Source organism: Macrotis lagotis, chromosome 2 (assembly GCF_037893015.1).
Source record: "Macrotis lagotis isolate mMagLag1 chromosome 2, bilby.v1.9.chrom.fasta, whole genome shotgun sequence".
Lineage (NCBI taxonomy): Eukaryota > Metazoa > Chordata > Mammalia > Peramelemorphia > Peramelidae > Macrotis > Macrotis lagotis.
Window position 1 is genome coordinate 328,359,063 of NC_133659.1, and position 24,667 is coordinate 328,383,729.

General features: G+C 39.3%; 1 protein-coding gene across 27 annotated transcripts in view; it reads right to left on the reverse strand.

Moving 5' to 3' along the window:
* RBFOX2 (RNA binding fox-1 homolog 2) overlaps positions 1 to 24,667 on the reverse strand; it is a 282,975-nt gene that overhangs the window by 33,988 nt on the left and 224,320 nt on the right. For 20 of the 27 annotated variants that reach the window (XM_074226822.1, XM_074226824.1, XM_074226825.1 and 17 more), the window contains one exon: positions 3,430 to 3,576. In XM_074226822.1, the coding sequence (XP_074082923.1) occupies positions 3,430 to 3,576 (147 nt within the window). The remainder of the gene's footprint in view (positions 1 to 3,429; positions 3,577 to 24,667) is intronic. The other 7 variants (XM_074226826.1, XM_074226827.1, XM_074226821.1 and 4 more) reach the window with 1 other exon arrangement.

Sequence of the window (24,667 nt, forward strand, 5' to 3'; positions counted from 1 at the left end):
ATGCACAAATGCCTAAAAGATCACACTCAAAACTTAGTGGGGAAAATGGTGCTAATTAAGGCATTGAATCAATGACTTATATGAATGAGATTGATGGAGTTCTCACTGAATCTTCAGGCAACACCAAGTCTTCTGGGGATTAGATGATAGGATAAAAAAATCAGAGTGACTTGGACAATTTAGAGAAATAGCTCCACCAAAAATAAAAAAGATCAAATTAAGAAAGCCACTTAACAAAAACGAATAATTCAAACTCAAGAAGGGACTAACTGTGTGTGTTGTGTGTTTGTGTGTATGTGTGTGTGTGTGTGCATGCGCATGTGTTCACACACTCTCTCTCCTAAATACATTTACTGAGAAAATAGCTTGGAGGTCATAGTGGACATCAGATGGAAAATAACCAGCAAAGCACAGCTGAGACAGAAAAGCTAAAAACAAACAAACAAACAAACAAAAAAGGTTGCATTAGGGATCTAGGGATATTATGTATAGAAAGCAGCCATGCGTCTTCTAGTAGAGGTAGCCCTGAGTTAGTTCCTTAAAAAACACTGGAGGGGCATAAATAAGCACAATCAAAGTAAGGGACAAAATGAAAAAAATGCTTATATGAAATGCTAAAAGAGTTGAAATAACTGGCTGACTTGAAATAATAGACAAGTTCAATAGTGCTTCAGGAGGGGTGAACCGCTCTTGAGAGAGTCCCAAGCTTATCCAGCTTAAAAGGCAATCAGAGAGAGCTGGTGGTGGTGCTTTTTTTAATCATTGCCAAGAAAACAAAAAACCCCAGAACTAGAGCAAATGGGTTCAAAATGACAGCAGTTGAGGTAACAAAGCTCAAAATGATGGCCAACATTAATAAAGCCCAGAACCGACTGCTGAAGGAGTTGGGCACCCCACAGATTAGGGGAAAGAACAAATGGACACAGAATCAGAAGACTTCGGTCTTCAAAGGGTCATTTTCTCATCTCTGCAAAATGGAGATAATACTACTTGCACTAGCAGCTTCCCCCAGTTGTTGAGGGGAAATATCACATAAATGCTAGTCTAGACAACCTTTGTGTTGCTGCTGCTCAGTCTTGTCTAGAAAAACGATACTGAAACTAGGTCATTTGGAAATTGTAGCATTCTAATAGCCTTTAGGGGTATATTAGATTATGGATAGAAAATGGTTCATATTTTTTTAAAATAATCTCAACTGGACTAATTCCTTCATTTTTTAGAAATCATTTACCTTTTCATAATCCACCTCTGCTCTGTACCAGGACAATGATACTCTGGGAAAAGCCCTGGCACCGGAGCCAGGAACCCTCAGTTAGAAGCCCAGCTTGTCTCCCTGGGTGGCCCTGGGTGAGGCCTCTTAAGGAGAAGAGACCAGATGGTCTCTGGGATCTCTCTTCCAATTCTAAACCTTGCCATTCTGGGCTCGGCTGGGTGTGAGACAGACGACCTTCAGGTTCTTCTGCTGCTTGTGGTGAACCTGGTTCTCTCCTTCTTCTACCCTTTCTACTCATCTCTTTTCTTGAACATTTTCTCCTGTTAATGCTATCTTGGGAAAAGTTTTAAAAACGAATTTTCACACCCAAATGGCAGAGGGTTTGGAAGATCTTTCTAGCTAGTGTTATTCTTCTAAAACCTCTTTTCAGTAAATGGAGGATCCATTTCATTAAAACTACTTAGTTAGTGGAATCACAAATTCATATCATTGCTCTAACTTTTCTGAAATATGATCTGAAAGAAATAGCACCAAGAGAAAAGGGAAATCCCCTTGGCTGAAAGCTATTCCAATACCCAGAAAATTCTCAGAACTTCTGTGAAATGACGAGCAATAAAAGGTAAACTCAATGCCATGGTGCCAGAGGAGCTTATGTGTCTTTTACTGGCCAAATGGTCAAACTGAACAGGCCAGAAGCAGTAGAGGTTCAAATAACACATTCTGTCTTTTCATCTGAGTCAGTAAATGGGCTACTACTAGAGTCTGAAAATCAAAATTGGATCATGACATTCTAGGGCTAGAAAGATGTGACAGATGGTCTACTGCCCCCTTCATGTTGCAAATAAAGACATGGATCCCAAGAGAAGATGAAGTTTACTAAAGCTTGCATAGTTAGTAAGATCATTTGAGACTAGACAAGAATCTAGACTTCTGATGTTCTGAACAAAATGTACTGCCTTCACCACGAGGGAAAAGGGATCCCAGGTGCATGATCTTTCTAAAGAATTCATTCATAAGCATGGACTAACAGAATTCAGAGTATGGGGGAAGGGACAGTAGAGGGGAAGAGAGGCCATTTGTATTTTCTAAGTCAAGGAATCCAACTAAAGCTGAGGAAGAAAATGCAATCCCCACATGGACCTGAGCAGAGCAGAAAATCTCAGAGCCAAGGGCCAGTCTCTTGCTCAAAGAACCCTGAGTCCCCCTCTCATCACCATAAAGACAGTGCACATTGTGAACAATATTGTGCAAGGGTCCAGAGACCTGTGGGTTTGAAGGAGACATCAAAGAACCACACAAATTTCTCTCAGTTGTTTGCTTTTTTTCCCTGTGATTCTTAGGGGTTTTTCCTTGCTTAAGAAACTGTTTAATGTTTCATATTGTGCATCACTGCCTCAGATCATGGCTTCTCTAGAGGAAACTCTTCTGCAGTTAATACTGCTCCTCAGATCCTGAAACACTACAGTTGATGACTTGATAGAAAAGAAAATTGACGACTCCTCTATTATTAAAAATGATCTTTACTAAAAGAAGATCTCCCATTCCTGATTCTAAGGCTGCTCACTCTCTTTGAAGACTGGCTTTGGATCATTCTCATTTTGCACTGCAGCATGAAAATAAAGAATCACTCTCTGAATATACAGCTCACTGCTTGGATGTCTGTGAATGGCAGGTCTTATGAGGCTGGGTTGGTGGGACCCGTTTTATACTGAAGATTTAAGACCTCACTAGTCAGTCTTAGAGGTATCTTAACCTTCCTACATTATGACCCTACCAGCTTCTCTTGCCAAAAGATGTGCTTAATTACAAGAGAGGGAGAGTTCTGAAGTGGCTAAGTGGCCACCTGACCTTATTTCCTGCGTGTCCTATAAAATGTGTAGACAGTGGAGAGGGCAAGCTAGAGGTTACTAAGAAGTACTTTTGTACTTCATTCTCCAAAAGATGTCCAAGATGCACCTCAAAGCACAGAATCACTGGGATGGTGGAATACTTAAATAAGCTTCTAATCTAGATTTTTCAGGCTGATGAAAATTTTCTGAGGCCAAAAGACCTTTCTGAGTCTATCTAAGGCTATCCCCACTATGCAGATGTTTTGATGAATATATTCTCGAGGTGATTTACATGACAACTGCAAAATCTGTTAAAATGGCTTTAGATTCCATTTACTTTGGGTTTAAAAGGCAGTTATTAAGTACTTCTGTATACCAGAGACTTACCCCAAACATCTGCCGGAGATCAGGGTCCCGGAATCGGAAGGGGATGTTGGAGACATGCAACCGTTTTGGGGTCGATTTACTCTCAGTATTCTCATTACTCTGTGTCTGTGACTGCTGTCCATCTGTCTGTGCCCCTCCTTCTGTCTGCTGAAATAAAAAACAAAACAGAAGACACTGGCTGAAAAATAAGAACACCACTTCACAAACATTATGTGTGATGATTAAAATTCTAGTTCCAAGTGCAGCTCATGCTTGGTACCACAGTGAGGACACTGGGGAAAACTCCAGCTGCTACTTTTCATTCTAAGAAACAAAATTTAAAAAAAAATAAAAAGCTGAAGTTTAAAAAACAGAACTGATGGGAAAATCTTATATCTTATGAAGACTTTAGTTGGAGACAAGAGTCACTTCTAATCATATAATATGAAGACAGTATCTTCCTGGGTGTTTAGCCATCATTTCCTTATATTCCCAGGCTTGTTCTCTTTTCAAGGCCACATTATTTCTAAAATGATTCATCTGCTTTATTTAAGGCAATTGCTGCTCTTTCTAGTTGCCCTTTTCCAGTCCTTGCTAGAAATAAAAAAAATTTTTTTTCAAATCTCATTTGTTCTAAGTCTTCAGTGTGACAACAAAGAGATTCTTTCCATTTGTCCCTTTTTGAACAAACTCAGAAGATCTGTGAATCATAGACCTTTTGGACTCAGGAATAGGGTAATAATATTTTTTAAAAAAGAGCTAAAAATTTAAAATTTAAAAGACTGTTTGGAATGCTTGAAGAACCAGCTTAATGGTAATAGCTTTCTGTTTTGTTCCATTCAGACCATACAGATGGCACAAATGGATGTAGTCTATTTGAACTAAAAAATAGCAGTGAGAGGAAGAATGATGAAATTCTGCTGGGCAAAAATATCAAATTTTCAATCATCAAATTAAGCATAGAATAGACTAAACAGGACAAAATTCATTCAGACAGGAAACAAAACAACTAAACAGCATTAAAGAGCTCAAGATACGACTCAATCTCTAAATACATTCAAATTTGCCTCAAGTTCTCTTCTCATCAAAAATTATCATTTCATTTAAGCCTGACAACACTAAACACAACTCTAGTTATGTCTATGAATATGAAAAGGTATGGTTACAAAGGAAAAAGAGAAGAGTTCACCAAGTCCATCTTATTTGTTTTTTTTTCAGGTTTTTTTTTTTGCAAGGCAAATGGGGTTAAGTGTCTTGCCCAAGGCCACACAGCTGGGTAATTATTAAGTGTCTGAGGCCACATTTGAACTCAGGTCCTCCTGACTTCAGGGCCGGTGCTTTATCCACTGTGCCACCTAGCCGCCCCTCATCTTATCTCTTTATAGACTTGGTCTCTAGGTAAAATGCATCCTGGGACATTTCTGCCTGAATTACAAATAGGGCTCATTGATTCTTCCATCATTTCAATAGCTATTTCTAGTATTTACCATTTAAAAAAAAAGATCACAGACCAGATTAATAATAATCACTAACATTTACATAGTGCTTTAAGGTTGGCAAAATGCTTAAGAAATATTATTTCATTTAATCCTCACAACAACTCTAGAAGATAGGTACTATTATAATCTTCATTTTACAGATGAAGAAACTAAGGCCAACAGATTTTAAGTGACTTGCCCAGGGTATCTGAGGCTGGATTTGAATTCACTTCTTCCTAACTCCAGGCCTACTCCTTTATCCACTCTACAACTTGCTACCTAACCTATTGGTTAGGAGGAAATACCAGAGTATTATTTTTTGTTTTTTTGCAGGGGGAGGGGAAGAGGAGGGAGGCAATTGGGGTTAAGTGACTTGCCCAGGGTCACACAGATTTGAACCTAGGTCCTCCTGACTTCCTGGCTGTTGCTTTATTTTCTAAAAGCATCTCTACTTTGTCATCTGTGTGACTATAAGTCAGACAACTGACCTGTTGGAAGCTCAGTTTTCTCATATGCAAAACAGAAGGGGAATGGGCTTGTGCTTTGTGCCACTGGACACTGATGAGATGAGGGAGGCCTGACCGTCGGCCCCATCTGCCCATCTGAGCAGTTGGGAAGGGAGACACTAATCAGGAGGCACTCAGTAAACCTATTGGTTTGGTCCTAAATGTCAAGCTCCTGGTTCTCAATGGGGAGGGTGATTTCTGTTTGAAAGCCCCAGGATCCCTAGGTGTCCTTGGATTTTCTCAACATTACACACCCATAGAATGCATTTTAGCACGACGCACTTTATCCCTGTATGGGATAAAGGACCCCCAGCCCATTCTGAAGTTGAAAAAGCTAACTGGTATTCATCAGATTCTCAAACAATCTACTACTAGATTGAGTTTTAGGGAAAGGTGATCCCAGTAGGTCTATAATTCTAGCCTCAGCCAAGGAGAGAGGTGAAAGAATGAATGAAATGACAACTAAAGCAGTAACAGGAGGTGTTAGATGCAGGAGACCTGTGAAGAGAAATAGAAAATTGTATACTGCAAGGCTATGTTCAATTTAATAATATAAATTGGATGAGTGTTAGATTCCCTATTTAATAAAAGAATCTCTTGCAACTCATTCTAATTAGACTGCTTTACTTGTCAGAATAGTTCTTGAAGTTTAATCAGGGATGGGAAGCAAATGAGAGTGTTCAGGCCTTTGGTTTTTGTGAACACAGATATTAACCATTTTCAGGAAAATATCAGTCAGGGCATGACTGGATTGGGGCTAGTCTTTTATTGTTAGCTGCTAAGCAACTTTACTGGTTGCAGAAACAACCTCCTAAGGTCTTGTTTTTCCTTTTGTGGTAATTGTTTGACCTAATTTATTCACTGGGCAGAAGATGAAACAGAATAGGCTAGAGTCTGTTTACTGGAAGTGTGGAATGAGCATTGGCAGCAGCTACCCCGATGGAATCACGTGGCTAAAGCATGTATGTTTGCCCTTCGCCCAGCCCTTGAGCTGAGGCCTGGCAGAATCTTTCTATGTACTGATGATCCAGGCTAAAAATGGATCTCCACACTCAACCTAGAAACTGCTTCTAAAGGTTTCTTTACTAGTAAGAGTCATCCAATTTAGCACAAATTGGCCTTTTTAATCTGACTCAAGTCTCTCAACTAATAACCAATACCATGTGCATGAACATATATACCTATGCACAACGATATAGAGGAAAATTCATAACCATTATCAGAGCCTGCACTGGTAACTAGAGGGTGGATCAAGACACTCCTTCCAGGGGAGGTTACAGAATTCTGATGTCTCAAGATCTGTTTACAAAAGCTCTGATACTTCATACTGACTCCAATACAGGCTCTGTTAATCAGGACATTATCTACAACATCACCTCTTCCATGTTCTACTGTCTCTATGATTTCACAGTGAATGATAACTCTTTTCTAGAGTGCTTTACAAGTTCAGAAAGCCACATTTCTATGGGGCACTTCTATCATCTGGGAGTAGGGTGAGGGAAAGAGAAAAGAGGAATAAGGAAGATGGACATGGGGGGGGGGGGGAGAAAAGGGAGAAGTAGGGGAAGAAAGAGAGGAAAGAAAAGGGGGGAAAAAAAAACAAAAGATAGTAAGAACAAGGCAAGAGAATGAAATTTGTTGTTCTTCATTTGTTTCAGTCTTTGTCTGACTCCTCATGACCCCTTTCAGGGTTTTCTTAGCCAAGATACTAGAGTGGTTTGTCATTTCCTTCTTCAGCTCACTGTGCAACTGAGGAAACTAAGGTAAACAGGGCTAAGCGACTTGCTAAGTGCTACTTAGTATCTGTGGCTGAATTTGAACTGAAGAAGATGAGTTTCCTGACTCCAGACCAGCACTGTATCCATGCAAAAACTTTTAAAGATGAAACAGTCCAGTTAATTCAGCTCTTTTATAGGTCAAATATAGGATGACGGTAAAAATAAAAATGAGTTACTTATAGGCAACTATAAGGCTACTAACAACAGGACCAAAAAGGCTTGGGGGGGGGGGGGGGTGGCTAGGTGGTGCAGTGGATAAAGCACCGGCCCTGGAGTCAAAAGTACCTGGGTTCAATCCGATCTCAGATACTTAATAAATACCTAGCTGTGTGGCCTTGGGCAAGTCACTTAACCCCATTTGCCTTGCAAAAACCTAAAAAAAAAAACTTAAGAGGATGTCAAGAAATAGAAAGAACTGAAGGGCCTATCTGAACAGAAAGATCATCAGTAATATCTCTAACAAGTGGACATTCAGGCTCCAACTGAACACTTCCAATGACCTCATTAGGGACAGCTAGGTGGCACAGTGGATAGAGCACCAGGCCTGGAGTCAGGAGGACCTGAGCTCAAATCCGGCCTCAGACACTTCATAATGACCTAGCTGTGTGACCTTGGGCCAAGTTACTTAACCCCATTGCCTTGCAAAAACCAATGAGCTCATTAGGCAGTCCATAAGACTTTGGTTATTGTTGTCTTTCATTTTTGAAAAGGCCATGACATCAGGGAAGTGAAGTCATGACTTGGACTGGAGTGAGGGGGGCTGTGTTAAGTCCCCAGCCTCACTTTCTCCTCCAGAGCCATCTAGGTTCAGTGGCCAGATAGGACTCAAAATGATGGAGATGACTCTGGATGCAAGGCAATCAAAGGGGAGTGACTTGCCCAGGGTCACACAGCTATTAAGTGTCAAGTGTCAGAGGCTATATTTGAGGTCCTCTCGACTCCAGGGCTGCTGCTCTATCCACTGAGCCTTAGAGGCTTCTATAGGACTTCTAGACAGTGAGACTTTGTGCAAGTCTTTAATCAGGAGCTGAAGTCTGTCTCTAGGGTCATTAAAACCAATTTAATCCTTCAAAGACTTAGGGACAGCAATCATGCCTTTCAGCTAGTTTTCCTCTTCTCTAGGCTAAGTATCCCCTTAGTGAGGGATGATGAGTGGTAGATACTTGGGATTTCCACTGAACTGGCAGTGGACTAAAACCTTTTTTTCCTTGGCTTTTCTAACATGAAACTTTGTCTACTCATGTATCTGTCATCCTGTACTTATGCTGTTGTTGCTTTTTAATTTAATTTTTTTAGGTTACATTTTAAATGCCAAATTATCTCCCTTTCTCCCTCCCTACTCTGCACACACATACACAAAAGTTGTCTAAGCATAGCTTATCCCCTTACTGATGGTTTTATCATTCTAAGGAAAATACATTTATATCTATGTTTTCAAGTGGTTTTTTTTATTTGGGGGGGTTACAAGGCAATGAGGTTAAGTGACTTGCACAAGGTCACTGGATTTGAAGTCAGGTACTCCTGACTCCAGGGCTGGTGCTCTATCCACTGCACCATGGGGCTGCCCATGTTTGTTTTTTTTTTTAATTTAAAATAGTAATGAATGTTGTATTTTGTCAAGTTTTTTCTGCATTTATTGATATGATCATATGAATTCTGCTACTTTTGTTATGATACAATCAATTATCTTAATAGTTTTCCTTATGCTAAACTATCCCTGCATTCCAAGTATAAACCTGACTTGATCACAATATATAAATTATGTAATATATTGTTATAGTCTTCTAAGTAGTATTTTATTTACAATTTTTGCATCCATCATTAGTGAAGCTGGTCTATAATTTTCTTTCTCTGGTTTTGCTCTTCCTGGTTTAAGTAGCAGCATATGAATTTCATAAAAAAAAGTTTATTAAGGCTGCTTTGCCTATTATACCAAATAATAGCTGATCTTTAAATGTGTGGTAGAATTCACTCATAAATCCACCTGGTCCTGATTTTTTTCCCCTAAGGAAGTTCATTTATGGCCTGTTTGATTTATTTTTCTAAAAGAAGTTTCTTTTAGATATTCTATTTCCTCTTTTGTAGTGATATAGTCACCCTTTTTTTTTTTGATACTTAAGAGATTTGGTTTTCTTCTCTCTCTTTTAAAAATCATATTAACCAAAAGTTTATCTAATTTTTTTTCATAAAAACAATTCATAATTTTATTTAATCAAAGGCTTTCTTTCATTCAGTTTTATTAATCTCACTTTAAAATTTTATGATTCCCAATTTGGTATCTATTTATTTAAGGATTTTTACTTTGTTCATTTTCTAATTTTTAAAAATTGCACACTCATTTCATTGATCTATTCTTTCTCTATTTTACTGATAGAAACATTTAAAAATAAAAATTTTCCTCACATTACTGCTTTTGCAGCATCATCTCATTACTGTCATTCCCTTTAATAAAATTATTTTATGTTTCTAATGACTTGTTCCTTAAGCCATTCATTCTTTAAGATTTGGTTTTTTAGGCTTCAACTAATTTTTAATGTTTCCATGGTCCCTTATTAAATACATTTTAGAGCAATATGATATAAAAGCATGCATTTAATATATCTACTTTTTTGCATTTAACTACCTAGTTTTTATGCCTTAATAATATAGTCAATTTTTGTAAAGGTATCATGTACCGCTGGAAAAAGGATTTATTCTTTTTTATTCCCGTACAATTCTCTTCAGATAGCTAATTTATCTCGCATATCAAAGAGTCTATTCATCAACTTGACTTCTTATTTATTTTTTGGTTAGATTTATCTAGTTCTGAGAGAGGAAGATTGATGTCCCCAACTAATATAATTTTACTATTTCACTGGCATTTCATTAAAGTTATCCTTTAAAAAATTTGGATGTGATAGTACTTAATGCATCTAGTTTTAGTGCTGATATTTCTTCATTACCTATTGAACTTGTTTTTATCATAATGTAGTTTCCCTTTACCTCTTTTAATTAAATCTATTTTAGCTTTAACTCTGTCTGAGATCATGCTTGCTACCCTGGTTTTGGGGTTTGTTCTTTTTTTTTTTTGCATCAACTGAAGCATAATAAATTCTACTCCTTTATTTTCACTCTCAATGTATCTTTCATCGTTAATTGTATTTTTTGTAAAAAACATATTGGAAGAATCTGGTTTTTAATCCACTTATAATCTGCTTCCATTTTACATCCAAAGTTATCTAGTTTTGCAAATCCCTCCATTCTAAGAATTCCTCTCTTATCCTTTCTCTTTAATCTTCTAAGAGTTCCTCCCTTGTCCTTTACCCTTACCCTTCTATTTCCCTATAAATTAGTAAGACTTTCTATAATCTACTAAATGTATTTGTATTCCCTCTTTAACCCTTGCTCTGGTAAGATCGTTAGTGCACTGCCTGCACTTCAGTCCATCCTAACTTTTACTGTAATAGTTCTATTCACACCTCTTTTGTGTAAGATAACTTGCTCCATTTTATCCTTCCCTATATACTTTTGTAACTTAGGATACAATCATCTCAACTCCAAGCCTTCTATCTATATATACTCTTTTGAACTACCCAATAACATACTTAAAAGTTACAAATAAAATTTTCCCATATAAAGTTAGTTTGACCTTATTAAATTTCTTATATTGGTCTTCAACATTTATCTTCTTGTGTTTCTCCTAATTTTTGTAGGTAAAATAGTTCTGGTCTTTTCCTCATGAATACCTAAAAGTCCTTTAATACATTAAACATTCATTTTTCCCCCAGACCAGACAACATTCACAAAGAGTATTGGGTGAGTTATTCTTTTTTTTTTTAGGTTTTTGCAAGGCAATGGGGTTAAGTGACTTGCCCAAGGCCACACAGCTAGGTAGTGATTAAATGTCTGAGGCTGGATTTGAACCCAGGTACTCCTGACTCCAGAGCTTAGTCTAACATGACTTATCAGAATCTAAGAGCTAGAAGGAGTATCAGAGAATATCTATTCAATTAAAATCTGAACAAGAATTTCGTCTTCAACTTCTCCAACAAATGATGTCCCCTCCTCCCTGCTCTCTGAAGAGCTCCTATGTTGGCGACAGACTATTTCAATTGGACAGCAATAGTTATTAAGCAGTTTTTCTCTCTAAGGAAAAATCTGCCCTTCTTTAACTCCCACATTTTGATCCTACTTCTGACCAATGAAGCCAAGGAGAACAAATCTAGTACTTTCTCATGATAGCTGGCTGTCATATACAACCCCTTCTCCAACCTCAACCCCAACATTTTTTCTACAGGTAAAATATTTGCAGTTCTTCTATCGGATTCCTATATGTTATAGTTTGTTTGTTTGTTCAGTGTTGCAAGGCAATGGGGTTAAGTGACTTAACCAAGGTCATACAGCTAGATAATTATTAAGGGTTTGAGGCTGGATTTGAATTCAAATCCTCCTGATTCCAGGGTCAGTGCTCTATCCACTGTGCTGTCCAGTTGCCCCATATGATATAGTTTACAGGACTCTCCCATTTTGGTCACCCTCCAATATGGTCTCTTTTAAAATAAGAGCTCTCAATACGAATACAATACTTGAGATGTGGCCTAACCAGGGCAGAGCATACCAGAACTACCAAATCTAGTATTCTGTATATTACTTTGCATTAAAAGAGGTAGAAATTTTACTTTTTTTTAGCCTTTTTAGCTGTCAAATCATCCTGGTAACTTACACTTAGTCTGTAGCCTATTTCTTCTAGAAGAATCCTTGACAGTTTATAGTAATCACTACTTATCTTGTTTTGAGTACTTGTTCTTAAGAGACTGCTTCATAAACATGTTCAAGAATTCAAAGTCAAGGCCACTAGCCTCTAAGCTGAAGTCCTCCATGGGACATGTTGTGGCTCCCCTGGCCTCAGCTCATCAGAACGCCGACTATTCAACAGCTCAACTCCTTAGTCACTTCTGCTCTGGGATCAGAAGACAGAACAATCACCTCCTCCCAAAGTCTTCCTCTGGAGAGGGCTCAGAGCCTCTGCAGTTTCTCTTCCACAGACTCTCATGCCCTCTCCTCAGCTTCTGCCCTCTCCTCAGCTCCTCCCCTCTCCTTCATTTTGTGTTGTCTTCCTCCACTAGATTTGAAGTTCCCTGAGGGCAGAAATTGTCTTTTTCTTGTTTTCCCAGCAGTTAGCATAGTGCTTGGTACAAGCCAGGCCCTTCATAAAAGTTCACTGAACTGAACCAAAAATCTGAATTCCATTTGCTGGTCCTTTGCAAGCCCCTCCCTCCAGGATGTTTCAATAGCATTTCAGCAAGCTACCAGGGTCCCTGACACCTTGTTCATCTGAGCCTGACAGCAGGGGTGGAGTTCCTCACCTGACTTGGTTTTCCTATCCACAATTTTTGTCTACTTCTTCCTGTGGTGGAGATAACTGTCCTCAATCACGTAGCATGCGCTCTCTGTTCTTTTACCATTTGTCCCCAGAAGGGTCTTGGACCTTTTCAAGCCTCCTCTTCCTGGCACACATCTTGGGGTGCTGGAGCTCATGGTCCTGTTTCAAGAGGGAACCCATCTCTCACTCGTCTTTGTCTGTTATTTGTTCTTGGTGTGTGTGTGTGTGTGTGTGTGTGTGTGTTTTAAAAATGAGTTGGTTTGGAGGGAGGGAAGGGGGGGGATAGGTGATAGAAGAGAGGGAAGATCCTGGGAGAGGGTACTCAGATATAAAACACTTCTGAACAGGAACAGGGTAAAAGGAGAGAGAGAATGGAATAAAAGAGAGTGAGAGGAAGTAATAACAACTAAGGCAAAAATACTGAAGCAATGTCTTTGGTGGACTTATGTTAAAGAAGGTAACTCATTCCAGAGAAGGAGCCACTGGAATCTGAACAGAGACTGAAGTACATTTTTTTCTCTCTCACTATTCTTGAGGTTTCTCATCTTATTTGGGGGAGGGGGGTGTATGTTTACTCTCACAACAAGATTATTGTAATAATATAAAATAAACCAAAAAAAATGGGCTGGTCAGTAAATCCTGCTTCTTTAGAGTCTTGTGGGTTTGGATGATCCCTCCCCATTGAGCTGACTTTCCCTTTAAAATATCAGGTCTTCAATCACTGAAGGTCCCTCACCCAAAAGACCTTAGTTACGGTCACTATCCTATGCCAAATGTTCCTCTCTGTATGTCTCAAAAATGGAAACTGTCATTTTTATTTCAGTAACCAGCTCCTCTTTTTGGGCCAGGGCAATTGTTCTGATCATCACTTCCTCTAACCTCTGAAAGAGGAAATCAAGGCTAATCAAAAATCGCTCTCAAGTTTGTAGCTTATTCAGTGGAGGCATTTGGAGAGCAGGCTACCACTACTAAATTGTGCTATCCCAAGGCAGCTTTGGGCTCGTCTGGAGTTTGTCAGACTTCTCCTTCTGAGGATGGATCCTCTATCTCCCCAAATACAGCAGCCTATATTTATGCCTAAGAAAAATGTTCTAATCTGGGTGAGTGGGAACACTAGGATCAGTGATTAAGGGTTTAGCATAAAGTTCCTGTCCTTATGGAAGAAGAAAGGGATAGAAATGTTCACTTCCTTGCAGAGAAGTCACTTAACCCCACAGTCTTACAAAAAACAAAAACCAGCAAGACAAAATTTGCAAGAAGGCAAGAAAGGAAAAACTTGGGAGTAACCTAAAACTAGCTCCCAGCAGACAGTTGTAAAACAGCCAAGTTTACTCTTACAGGTAGTAGAAACTTGATTCTTTGTCCAAAATGACACTATAGCACTTGATAGCCTTTAGAAAACCTACAAGGAGGACTTTTGTACTATTTGGGGGAGAAAGGGACAGGATGGAAGATGGCAAAGCCTACCACCTTTTTCGATTGGAGGAAAAAGGGAGGTGGGTAGTAGAAAGAGTGGGAATAAGAAGCCAACAGTAATTAAGTTAGTCTTGGGGCACAATGGCATTCAAAAAGAACATTTGGGGATCATATGCCAAGGAGGACAAGAACACCTTTCCACAATGACAGTGGCTCACACTAACAGGACACTTTACAATATTTTATTCATAATAACCATGTGAGAATAACAAGTGTAATTAAACCCATTTCACAGATGGAAAAACTGAAGATCAAAGAGTTGAAGTGAGTACTGTAAGGTCAAACAATTTAAGCAAATATCAAAACCAGGCCTAAAATGTGGGTCTCCTAGGACCAGATTTAATGCTCTTTTGATATCATATTTCTAATTCATTAACTAGGGAATAAAACTCTGTGACCTTAGGCAACTCATTGCCGTCTCAGGTATGGATGAATCTGTATTGATGAAGGAAGCTTCTATACCAAGAGTACAATAGATTGCTAATACCACAGATATAGACCAAAAAACTAAAACAGATCAAACACTAAAATATGAATTTTTTCCCTACTCCATGCCATCCACTTGAAATGACCTTCCCCCTAGGATTGAGTCATATTAGGTATCCTATCCCTTAGTAAATCATGATATAAACATTCATTCTGTGTTAGTTTTTTTTTTTATTATTATTCCCTTCTCTAAGACTACATTACAGAACAACTCTGCTGTTGTAGTAATTTCAAGTTATTACAAAATGTATAACAGAGAGAAGTAAATGTAACCTTACCTATTATTCTTAGGGGGAGCTTGTACAGAATTAAATGAAACCATGAGAATCAAGTTTCATTTACCAATATACAGTCTCTTCTCTAACTCCCTCAAGTTACATCTAATTTGAGAAAGAATCATATTTACTAGCAGCTGGTTAAACAGTTTCCCACCTCTCCACTAATCTACTAAGGCAAAGCAAGCCCAAACTGTGGCTAGCGATGTTATGCTGAAAGTAAACCAGAATGCTTTAGTTCGATGACCATCAATCCAAACTCACTGTTAGAATTTAGATTTTCTTTGAAATAATTCTCAATAGGACAACAAGCACAGGGAAAGTAGATATAAGATTATACAGAAAAGTTTGGAAGATTACCTTAAGGTTTGAATGAGCTAAAGTATTAGAAATCACTTTGAAAAGGCTAAGTTAAGGGACTCTTTTCAAACAGTGGGTAACAAAGAACTGGGAAAAAACGAGTAGGCATCAATCAAATGAGAAATGGTTAAAAGAGTGAGGCATGATAGTAATGAAATATGGGCTAAAAGACAGGACAAATGGGAAGAATTCAGAGAAACATGGGAGCACAAACAGGAAAACAAGAGACATGATGACAAAAAAGGTAAATGAAAAGAATGAAAATGTGAAACTGAACACAGTGTGATTATCATGACCAAGACTGCTCCAAGATAGTACCATGGACCTCTCCCCTTCTTCACTAGGAAAAAATGGGTGGACCATGGCGTTGGGATATTATATATACTGTCAGATGGTACAGCCCCCCCCAACCCCCGCCCCTTTTCACTTCTGCTACAAGGGAGGATAGTTGGATTGTTGAGGTGGGAGAAGCATAGTCAGGAATGAATACAATGATGATATACAAAACAAAGGTATCCAAACAAATAAAAACAAAAAAGATGAAAGACTCCCCAGGTGCAAAATAATATTAAAGATTCAATGCAACATCCTATATGAATATGCCAAATTTCATTGTTCTAATGTATTGAATTTAGAAAACATTTATGCACAAATAAAATAAATATGGGTTCAATTATTTCTATCCCATAAAGAATTTGTTCAAAAACATGCTCCTCTAAAGAAACTGGCTAGTATTTTATATATCAGTGATTTTAGCCAGTCCCGAGATACAACTAAAGCATTTCAATTAGAAATAAAATTAAGGAATCTAATATTTTAATGTGAATCAAAGAAAGGATATGATTTTTAGGAGCTCTATCTATCTCTCTATTTATTTGGTTTTTGCAAGGCAAATGGGGTTAAGTGGCTTGCCTAAGGCCACACAGCTAGGTCATTATTAAGTGTCTGGATCTGAATTTGAACCCAGGTACTCCTGACTCCAAGGCAGGTGCTTTATCCACTGTGCCACCTAGCCCACCCTAGAAGCTTAATTTAAACAGAACTTTTCTGAAACAAATCTATTAGACAGAGTGAAGGTTTACATAAATCAAAAGTTTTCCATATATGGAACACTGGTTGAGATTAATGATTAAATAATAATAATAATCTATGGACATGTTCAGAAAACTGTCTTAATAGACGAGCAATCTACTTAGATGGTTACGGTATTAACTTCATATTCAGTTGGCGAATGTCTATTTTTTCCTTCAATGTCATTCTATCCACTACATCTGTTATCATTTTAAGCATTTGTATTAGGTTTCTAAATGACATATGGTTAAGTTGAAAAGCATGAGGGTAGATGGTACAAAAATGCCTTTTTGCAAAGAGGAAAAACTTCCCATACTAACAAAATTATTTTCTCTCTTTCTCAAGTTAAAAATCTCCTTAGAGAAGATTACGTTCTGACTATCAGTCAATCTCAGAACTGAAATATATTGATGAAATTATACACAATGGTTCTCGATAAAACTTTTCATCTATTTTCAGCAAGCTTTCAATTTTTCTAAGGATTGACCTTAAGGTTACTGAAGGCTAGTCCTTATTTCTGCAGAACAGTACAATGGAATGACCATTGGATCAAAGGTCTGAAGGTGTAGATTCTATTTCTTGTGAGACCTTGGGAAAGTCACTCTCTCTTTGTTGGCTTGACATTCTTCATCTTTTGAAATACAGTTATCATTTTTAAAAAATTTATGGAAAACAGGTGGGTCCCTTTCAGCTCAAATAAATACAAGAAAGGATAGGCTAATTTTATTTTAAAGATGTTAAAAACCACTCAGTTCTAGGGAAGAGCACTAAACCATTATATTGATCATATACATTCTTATGGCCACAAATTAGCTTATTAAGTTTTTGTTGGGTTTTTGTTTAAAAGCCTATCTCAGAGGGGCGGCTAGGTGGCACAGTGGATAGAGCACTGGTCTTGGAGTCAGGAGGACCTGAGTTCAAATCTGACCTCAGACACTTAATAATGACCTAGCTGTGTGGCCTTGGGCAAGCCACTTAACCCCATTGCCTTACAAAAACTTAAAAAAAAAAAAGCCTATCTCCATGTCCAAAATAAACCAGGGTAATAGGATCATACATTTGGAGCTGGAGCAGACCCACAAGGTCATCTAGTCTAACTCTCTTATTTCACAGCTAAGGAACTTATGTCAGGAAAGGTTTCCTTTCCCCCTTCTCTTCTTTTAACTCTACGAGGATTCAAACCTCATGCTTTAACCCAAATTGCTCTCTCCAAAGTGATCGCTCAAATTGCCAAATCTAATGAAGTTTTCTCAATATCTCTGTAGTCTTGGACAAGGTTGATCAGTCTTTTCTCATTGATACTCTCTTCTAATTAGGTTTTCAGGATACTGTTCTTTCCTATTTTTTCCTACTTCTCTGTTCCTTCTTGTTCTCCTTTGTTGGATCTTCACCAAGTACAGGCTTGCTAACTGATGTCTCCTGGGCCCTCTCTTCCCTCTTAAAAAGAAAATTCAATGATCAAAGTTGGAAGGGATGCAGGAAATCTGGGACACTAATACATTGTTGGTGGAACTGTGAACTCATCCAAACCTTTCTGGAGAGAGATTTGGAATTATGCCCAAAGGGCAACAAAAATGTGCATACCCTTTGATCCAGCAATACCACTACTGGGTTTATACCCTGAAGAGTTCATGAAAAGGGGTACACTTGATGGGGCAGCCCGCAACTTTGGCCTGGAAAGGCCTCAGGGTCCATTCTTTGACCTCAGGCTACCCCCACTAAAGATCATTTAGATGTGTGGCTTTGGCACTAGGTGGGTGCCTGTGTCCCTGCATGGCTGAGTACTCCCTGCTGCTGTGGGCCTGCTGTGCATTTGACCCCTCGCCTGGGAGGCAGAGGGCTTGCCCAGACTCTCCTGGCTGTTCTAGAGGGCAGCAATGCAGAGAGGGAAGGCTTCTTTCTTCACTTTGAGGGACCAGGAGAAAGAAAGCTTTTCATCTGTTGGCTGGGGGTTTGTGTTAGACCCACTTTCCGGGCCCACAACTGGTCCCCTTTTGGGAGAGATCTCACTTCTTATTCATGATTATTAACAAAATCCTTGGTCAGGACTTCACCATCATCATCCCCTGCCCTGGGAACCTTCACCTCCTCCTTTCCCCCATCTCTTTTTAACTTCTTGTGCAGAGTCTCTTAGACTGTAAGCTCCTTGAGGGCAGGAGTTATCTTTCATCTGGATCCCCCACACATACACACTGAGCTTGGTGATACTACACAGCATTTGCAGTGTCTGTCTGTCCAATGACCTCCAAGAGTCCTGGGGTTCAAAGTTCTTCAGGTCTCAACCCCAAAGTTTTGCTTGTTGAATGTAAATGAGGGGCCTGAATAAGTCTTCTGTTTCTGCAGATACTTTCTTAGTATTTCCCCTCAATGATATGTTTTTGAAGCCATGAAAAGTGGAAGAACACAGAGAAAGAACAGTAGCCCGATTCTAAAAGGCCACTGTTAATTTGTCTTTGTTTTGCCTGTTTTAATCAGCCAGTTTATCAATTCTGAAAATAGCAACTTGTTATAGCTGTCAAAGGGGAGCACTGGACCCCACAACTCCTAAGGTCTCTCCCGGGTGAAACTCCCAATGACTTCTTTGGGATGGCCCCCAATCTAACTTTTGGAATTCCTTGCACAACCTAGTAGTCATCAGACTGCCACCTCAAATTCAAGACATCAAAAAGTGAGATCATTCTATTTTCCTAACTCCCACCTACCCATTAAGATGTCATGAAGATAGGCAGAAGTAAGACAAGGTTGGGGAAGAAGGTTTGGGATCAAGAGGACTAGTCCGAAGTTTCCATGGAGGGCCTTCTGAGAAACAAGAGCAGAGGGCAAGCGCAATGTTTGCAGAAGGTGGCTGGCAAGGCATCTAACAATTACAGATCAAATCTGAACAAGTAGCACCAGTTATTAAGAAAAAAGGCAAGGAAATGATTATTAAAAAAAAGTCTTATTTTAAGAGCCCCCAGTGCATAAATAATTTAGCCTAGATGAGTTAGGAAGCATGACAAGGAACTAAAGATCTTAGCTTCAGCACATGAAAGGCAAGGAAAGCATTTCAGTGATCTGTAGAGACCATACTGCATGCTTGTGTTTCTCTAACCAAACAAAATAACGGTCCTAAGTAACTGGGCTAAAATTTGAAGAAAAAGGTGAAAAGAACAAGGAGCATTTTTTTTAACATTACTTAACAGGGAGAATGAATCTTGAAAGAACAGAAGTCCTTAATGAGGAAACAAAAGAGAAATAATAATCCAAAAAGAATCTAAGTCTACATTACAAAGAAGTTGGGGGTGAAAGAATGTGATCCAAATTAGGCAAGGAAGAAAGACCACTGTGTCAAATCAGATATGCAACTTTCCTTCTTAAGACTTGTCACATCTGAGAAGCACTTCTAAAGTCGGGGCAGAACAAACAAGGCTAGAAGAAGGAACCCAGAAAATATTGCTAGGGATTAGGAAGTATGAGATGAGAACCTGAAGAAAGATAAACGTCCCTTATTCCAGCTGCTAATTAAAGGCAAGGGCCTTTAAAAGGGAAATGAAAATATGGGGAATGAATAACTGGTTCAAAAGGTACCATTTGAGAAAGGAATTTAGTTTGGACCTGTGCTTAAGCTATAGGGCTCTTATTCAAGTATTTATTACATAAACAGGGGCCTGTAAAAAAAAAAAAACCTGAGGAGCTGATCAAGAGAGCTTTCATCTGAAAATGGACGGGGAGGAAGAATCAACTACAAAAATTTGGAGGAGGGGGTTGAGTTTTTTATTTTAAAATTCTTAATTTAAAAGAACTGAAATAAAATGTCATTGTCATATATTTACTTGAACAGAAAAAGGCAACTGTTCATGAAACTGCAGATTTCTATTATGTATAGGTTTTAAAATTCAATTTTTTGTTTTTCAAAGTTGCCCAACTTCTTTGCTTCATTTTATTTTCTAGCCCCCCCAAAACGATCTTTTTTTTCTTTTGCTTCTCTTTTCATCTCTTACCTCCCCACTTATTCCCACTAGAAAAAAAGAAAAGAAAAATAAAGTCCTTGTGGCAAATATGTATTTAGTAAAAGAAACCCCCACACTGACCATGTCTTATGCTAGATCTTGGATCTATTACTTTTCTGTCTCAAGGAAGGTAGCATGCTTCATCATCAGTCCCCTGGCACCACAGCTTTGTCAATAATTGAATGGACATCAAGATTTTCAAAATTATTCTTCTTTCAATTATTGTTATTATATAAATTGTACTCCTAATTATTTATTTCACTCACTATCAAGTCAACTAAATCTTTTCAAATATTCTCTGGAACCTTCCATTTTGTCATTTCTAATAGCACAATAACATCCTACCTACTTTGTAAGCCATTCTAGTAGATGGGTGGCCCCCTTAGCTATAGCAAAGAGAGCTAATATAAATTGTTTTTATCCATGTGCCCTTTCTCCTCTGAAGAACACAGGTCTTATAGTATGGTACAGCCAAAGGGCATGGTTTTCCAGAATGGCTACGGCAGTTCTCAGCACCACCAATTAGACATTAATCTGGTTTTTTTCCCCCCAGTCTCCCCAACAACCGTTGAGGATAAACAAAAAAGAAGATGACAATCTGATAGGTATGAGAAGGAACCTAAGAGTTTCCAACCTCAAAACTTCTGGGTAAGATATTTTAGAGACTCAAGAACAGCAATGAAACGACTCAGTAATTAATCAAAAATAATATCTAAAGAAAGGCAAGATTAATTTGCACATGCATCCTATTTCTATAACATTTTAAACGCAAGGAAAACTAGTTTTATGATTTTCCCCCCATCTTACTTTCCTCCCCCACCCCTCACAGAAAGCAATTTGTCAGTCTTTACATTGTTTCCATGGTATACACTGATCTGAATTGAATGTGATGAGAGAGAAATCATATCCTTAAGGAAGAGACATAAAGTATAAGAGATAGCAGAATTACAAAATAAGATAATAGATTTTTTTTTCTAAATTTCTTTGTTCAAACTCCACAGTTCTTTCTCTGGATACAGATGGTATTCTCCATCGCAGACAGCCCAAAACTGTCCACTTAAGGATCATTTCACTCTTTAAGACAAAGTCACAAGAACCTGGTTCCTTTTTGTAAAAATTAGACCCCCCTCCCCCCCAAAAGCTCCTTTCCCCCCTCTCCACATTGAGAAATTAAAAAAAGAAATTTAAAAAAACCCTATTATAAACACATATACTAAGGAAAACAAATTCCCATTCATAGATAGAAATACGTATTGTGTGTGTGTGTGTGTGTGTGTCTATGTTGTGTGTATGTGTGTCCCGATCTACACTGAGCTCATCATCATCAAGAGGTGGACAGCAGATTTCATCATAAGTGACTTCCTGGCCCTGCCCACCCTATATGCCTATTACAACAGCCTGCTGGTCTCCCAGCCTGGAGTCCTTCTCCCTGGTCAGTCCCCGGGTGCCCAGGCTGGCAGCCCACTGGCCCTCTGCTAAGAAAGCTTTGGTGGCTCTCTGCTGCCTTCTGCTGCCCAGTTGTAGCTTCTAGGTACAGGCTGGTGTCACCCTACTCCCTGCACCCCAGGACACATTCTCTTCTGCCACAGTGACCTCCCTTGAAGATTGCTTATGGGGTATTATATTCAGTTCAGGCCCCTGGTTTTAGGGAGACCATTAACAAGTTGGAGAGTATCCAAAGGAGAGCAAGCAGTGAATGGTCCTGCCTGGTTGAAGGAGCTGAGAGGTTAGCCTGGGGAGAAAAGATATTAAGGGGGCTATCTAGTTTCAAATAGCGAAGGGCTTTCATGTGGAAGACAGATTAGACTAGCCTTGCCTAGCCAAAAAATACTGGAAATAGAGCATGAAAGTTGCAAAGAGAAGTTTGAACTTCACATAAAAGAAAGGAAACTTCTAATAAGAGTCATTCCAAAAGCAGAAAGGATTGTGTTGGAAAGTCACGAACGTCAGGGCTAAATGATTCAGGATGGGTTGGATTCAATGACCTTTCATATGCCCTCCCTCTTGGATCCCAAGATTCCACTATAACAGCATTTATTCAAAATATACTCATTTATTAAATCCTTATATGCAATGAGTCATGCAAAATCCTGAAGGAGAGGCAAAGATGATTAAGACAGTCCTTTTCCTCTAGGAACTTGCACCACACACCAAGGGACATGCTATGTACAAAAAGAAATAGACTACACGCACAATGGGATAAAACCATAAAAGAGGTGGCTCTGTGAGAGTCTGGAGGGAGAAGAGGCCATCTCTCCTTGCTCAGGAAGTAGGTACCCTTGTAACTAAACCAGCTAACAACAGAAAGGGAGTTCAATAAGGGGGAACAAGACAATCCTTGACCGATGGAAAGACAAACAAGTGCTTCCAACAGAGACAAATGAAAACAACCCAGTTTCTATTGTTTCTTTTTTAACCAAAAATGAGTGAAGGATAATGGTCTTCCCACATGGTTAAGAAGTCTTTATGGAGATCACGTTAATACTAGGACTCTAAATGAGCTCAAGTCATCTGGGCAGGAAAATGGTACGCCCCATGAGGGCGTACACCCTGAGAGGATGTGATGGCTGAATAATGGAGAGCTGCCTTAAGAACTCATGGGTAAGAAACTTGAATAATCACAGCAAGTTTCCATAGGGTTCAAGAGGAGTTTTTCCATCATCTTGCAAGATGGTGGCATAGTGAATAGAGCACTGGGCTTGAAATCAGGAAGACCTGAGTTCAAATTTGGCTCTAGACACTTACCTACTCAGCAAGTCATTTAAACTCTGAAAGCCCCAGTAAATTCAACCACAAAATGGGGAGAGTAACAGTATCTCTCCCTTGAGTACTTATTGGGTTGATGGAAGGAGTAAAAAGTGCCAGTACCCAGCAGGCACTCAACAAAATACTCACTTCCCTCCTGCCTAGAGCCAGAATCACACCATCCCCTGGCTGCCTCCACCCCACATTGCCAGCACTCTAGTTAGGATATCCTCTCTTGTCTCCTTCCACCAGAATCTTGGATTCAGTCCCTTCTCCAGGAAGAGTTTCTATCTTGCTTGCCTGAGATGCAGCTTCCACATCATTTCTGAGCCATCACCACACTTAGTTGCTGGGCATGTCCCTCTGAGACAAAATCTAGATTGGATGGTGAGCTGGTAGTTGGGGTGGAGTTGACTCTCACTCCCTTTTTGCCTCATATCCATTCCACTCAGAATGGAACTGAAGAAAATAATACCCTCACACTCACTGAATTCATTATACATTGAAAGTGATCCCACTTCAGTTGTGTCCTCACTGCAGCAAGGCTATCTTATTCTTCCTTTTGTCAAACCCTGCTCTTCTCTCCTCAAGATTTCCAGTCTCCACCTCAAAGCTGGAAACCTGAATATTCTATAATTCAAGAAGGAAGAAGAAACTTAATAGAATGAGGTTTTAGAGGAAGGAGGAAGAGAAAAGTCTAAAAGGAAAAGATATTTCCTCTTTAACAAAAGAAATAGTAAGGAATCAGATCTAGAGAGATTTTGAAAGGAGAAGAGGAACCTTGCGTCAAACAGTTTTCAAGTAGAAGGCACCATGATCTACTGAGCATGAGAGGAAGCCAGGTGAGGGCAGGAACTTGACAGACACAGAGAAAATTGAGAATTGTAACAGGGGAATGTGGGGGGAATTCCACACCAGGGACCAGGGAGGGATTGGGTGGAACACAGGGCACCTGAGGGGAGAAAAACCAGGGTCAGCCAGAGCAAAGGGCAGGGAGAAGTAGACGAAAGATTGGGGCTTAACTTCTTTGTCCTGGGTCCCTTCTGGCAATCTTACAGACCTTTTCTCAGAAGAATGTATTTTAAACAATTAAAATACATAGGATGAAAAAGGGAAAGTTATTTATAAAGATATACAAAAATATGATATATTTTCATATTATATAAACTTATTTTTTAAAAACTAGTTCATGGACTCCAAATTCAGAATCTCTGACCCAGAGTGAGGGTCCAAAGTACATGCATGGCAATCTTCAAGATGATGTATTTGGATCAGAGTACAAAGGGCCTGACCTCAGGTCACTTCCACTTCAGAGCATAACCAAGCTTTTTCATCTGAGAGCCCCAACAGCCCTATGAGACAGGAGCTGTTGTTATCCTCAGGAGGAAACTGAGACTGAAGGAGGCTCAGTGAGTGCCCAGGGTCATAGAGGCAGGAGTGGGCACTCAAAGAATGGTCTGAAGTCCAAGGGGCCTGGAAACCAAGTTACCAGGAGAACAGAGGAGGGGCAAAATGGACTCAGTCCCCTCCCCCAGCTGGGTTGGTTCTGCTGTCTTTGTTTTGAGGGTTCCCTCTCCATGGAATGTTTTTGCTTTCCATAGTGGGAAGGCTCAAGTGCTGGCTGTGGATGCCCAAGGAATGCAGAGAGTCCTTCTGTTTCTGGAGGTAGCAGGCATGTTCTGGGGCACATGCACGTGGTGAGTGAGAGTGAGTGTCCTGCCATCTCAGCTCAG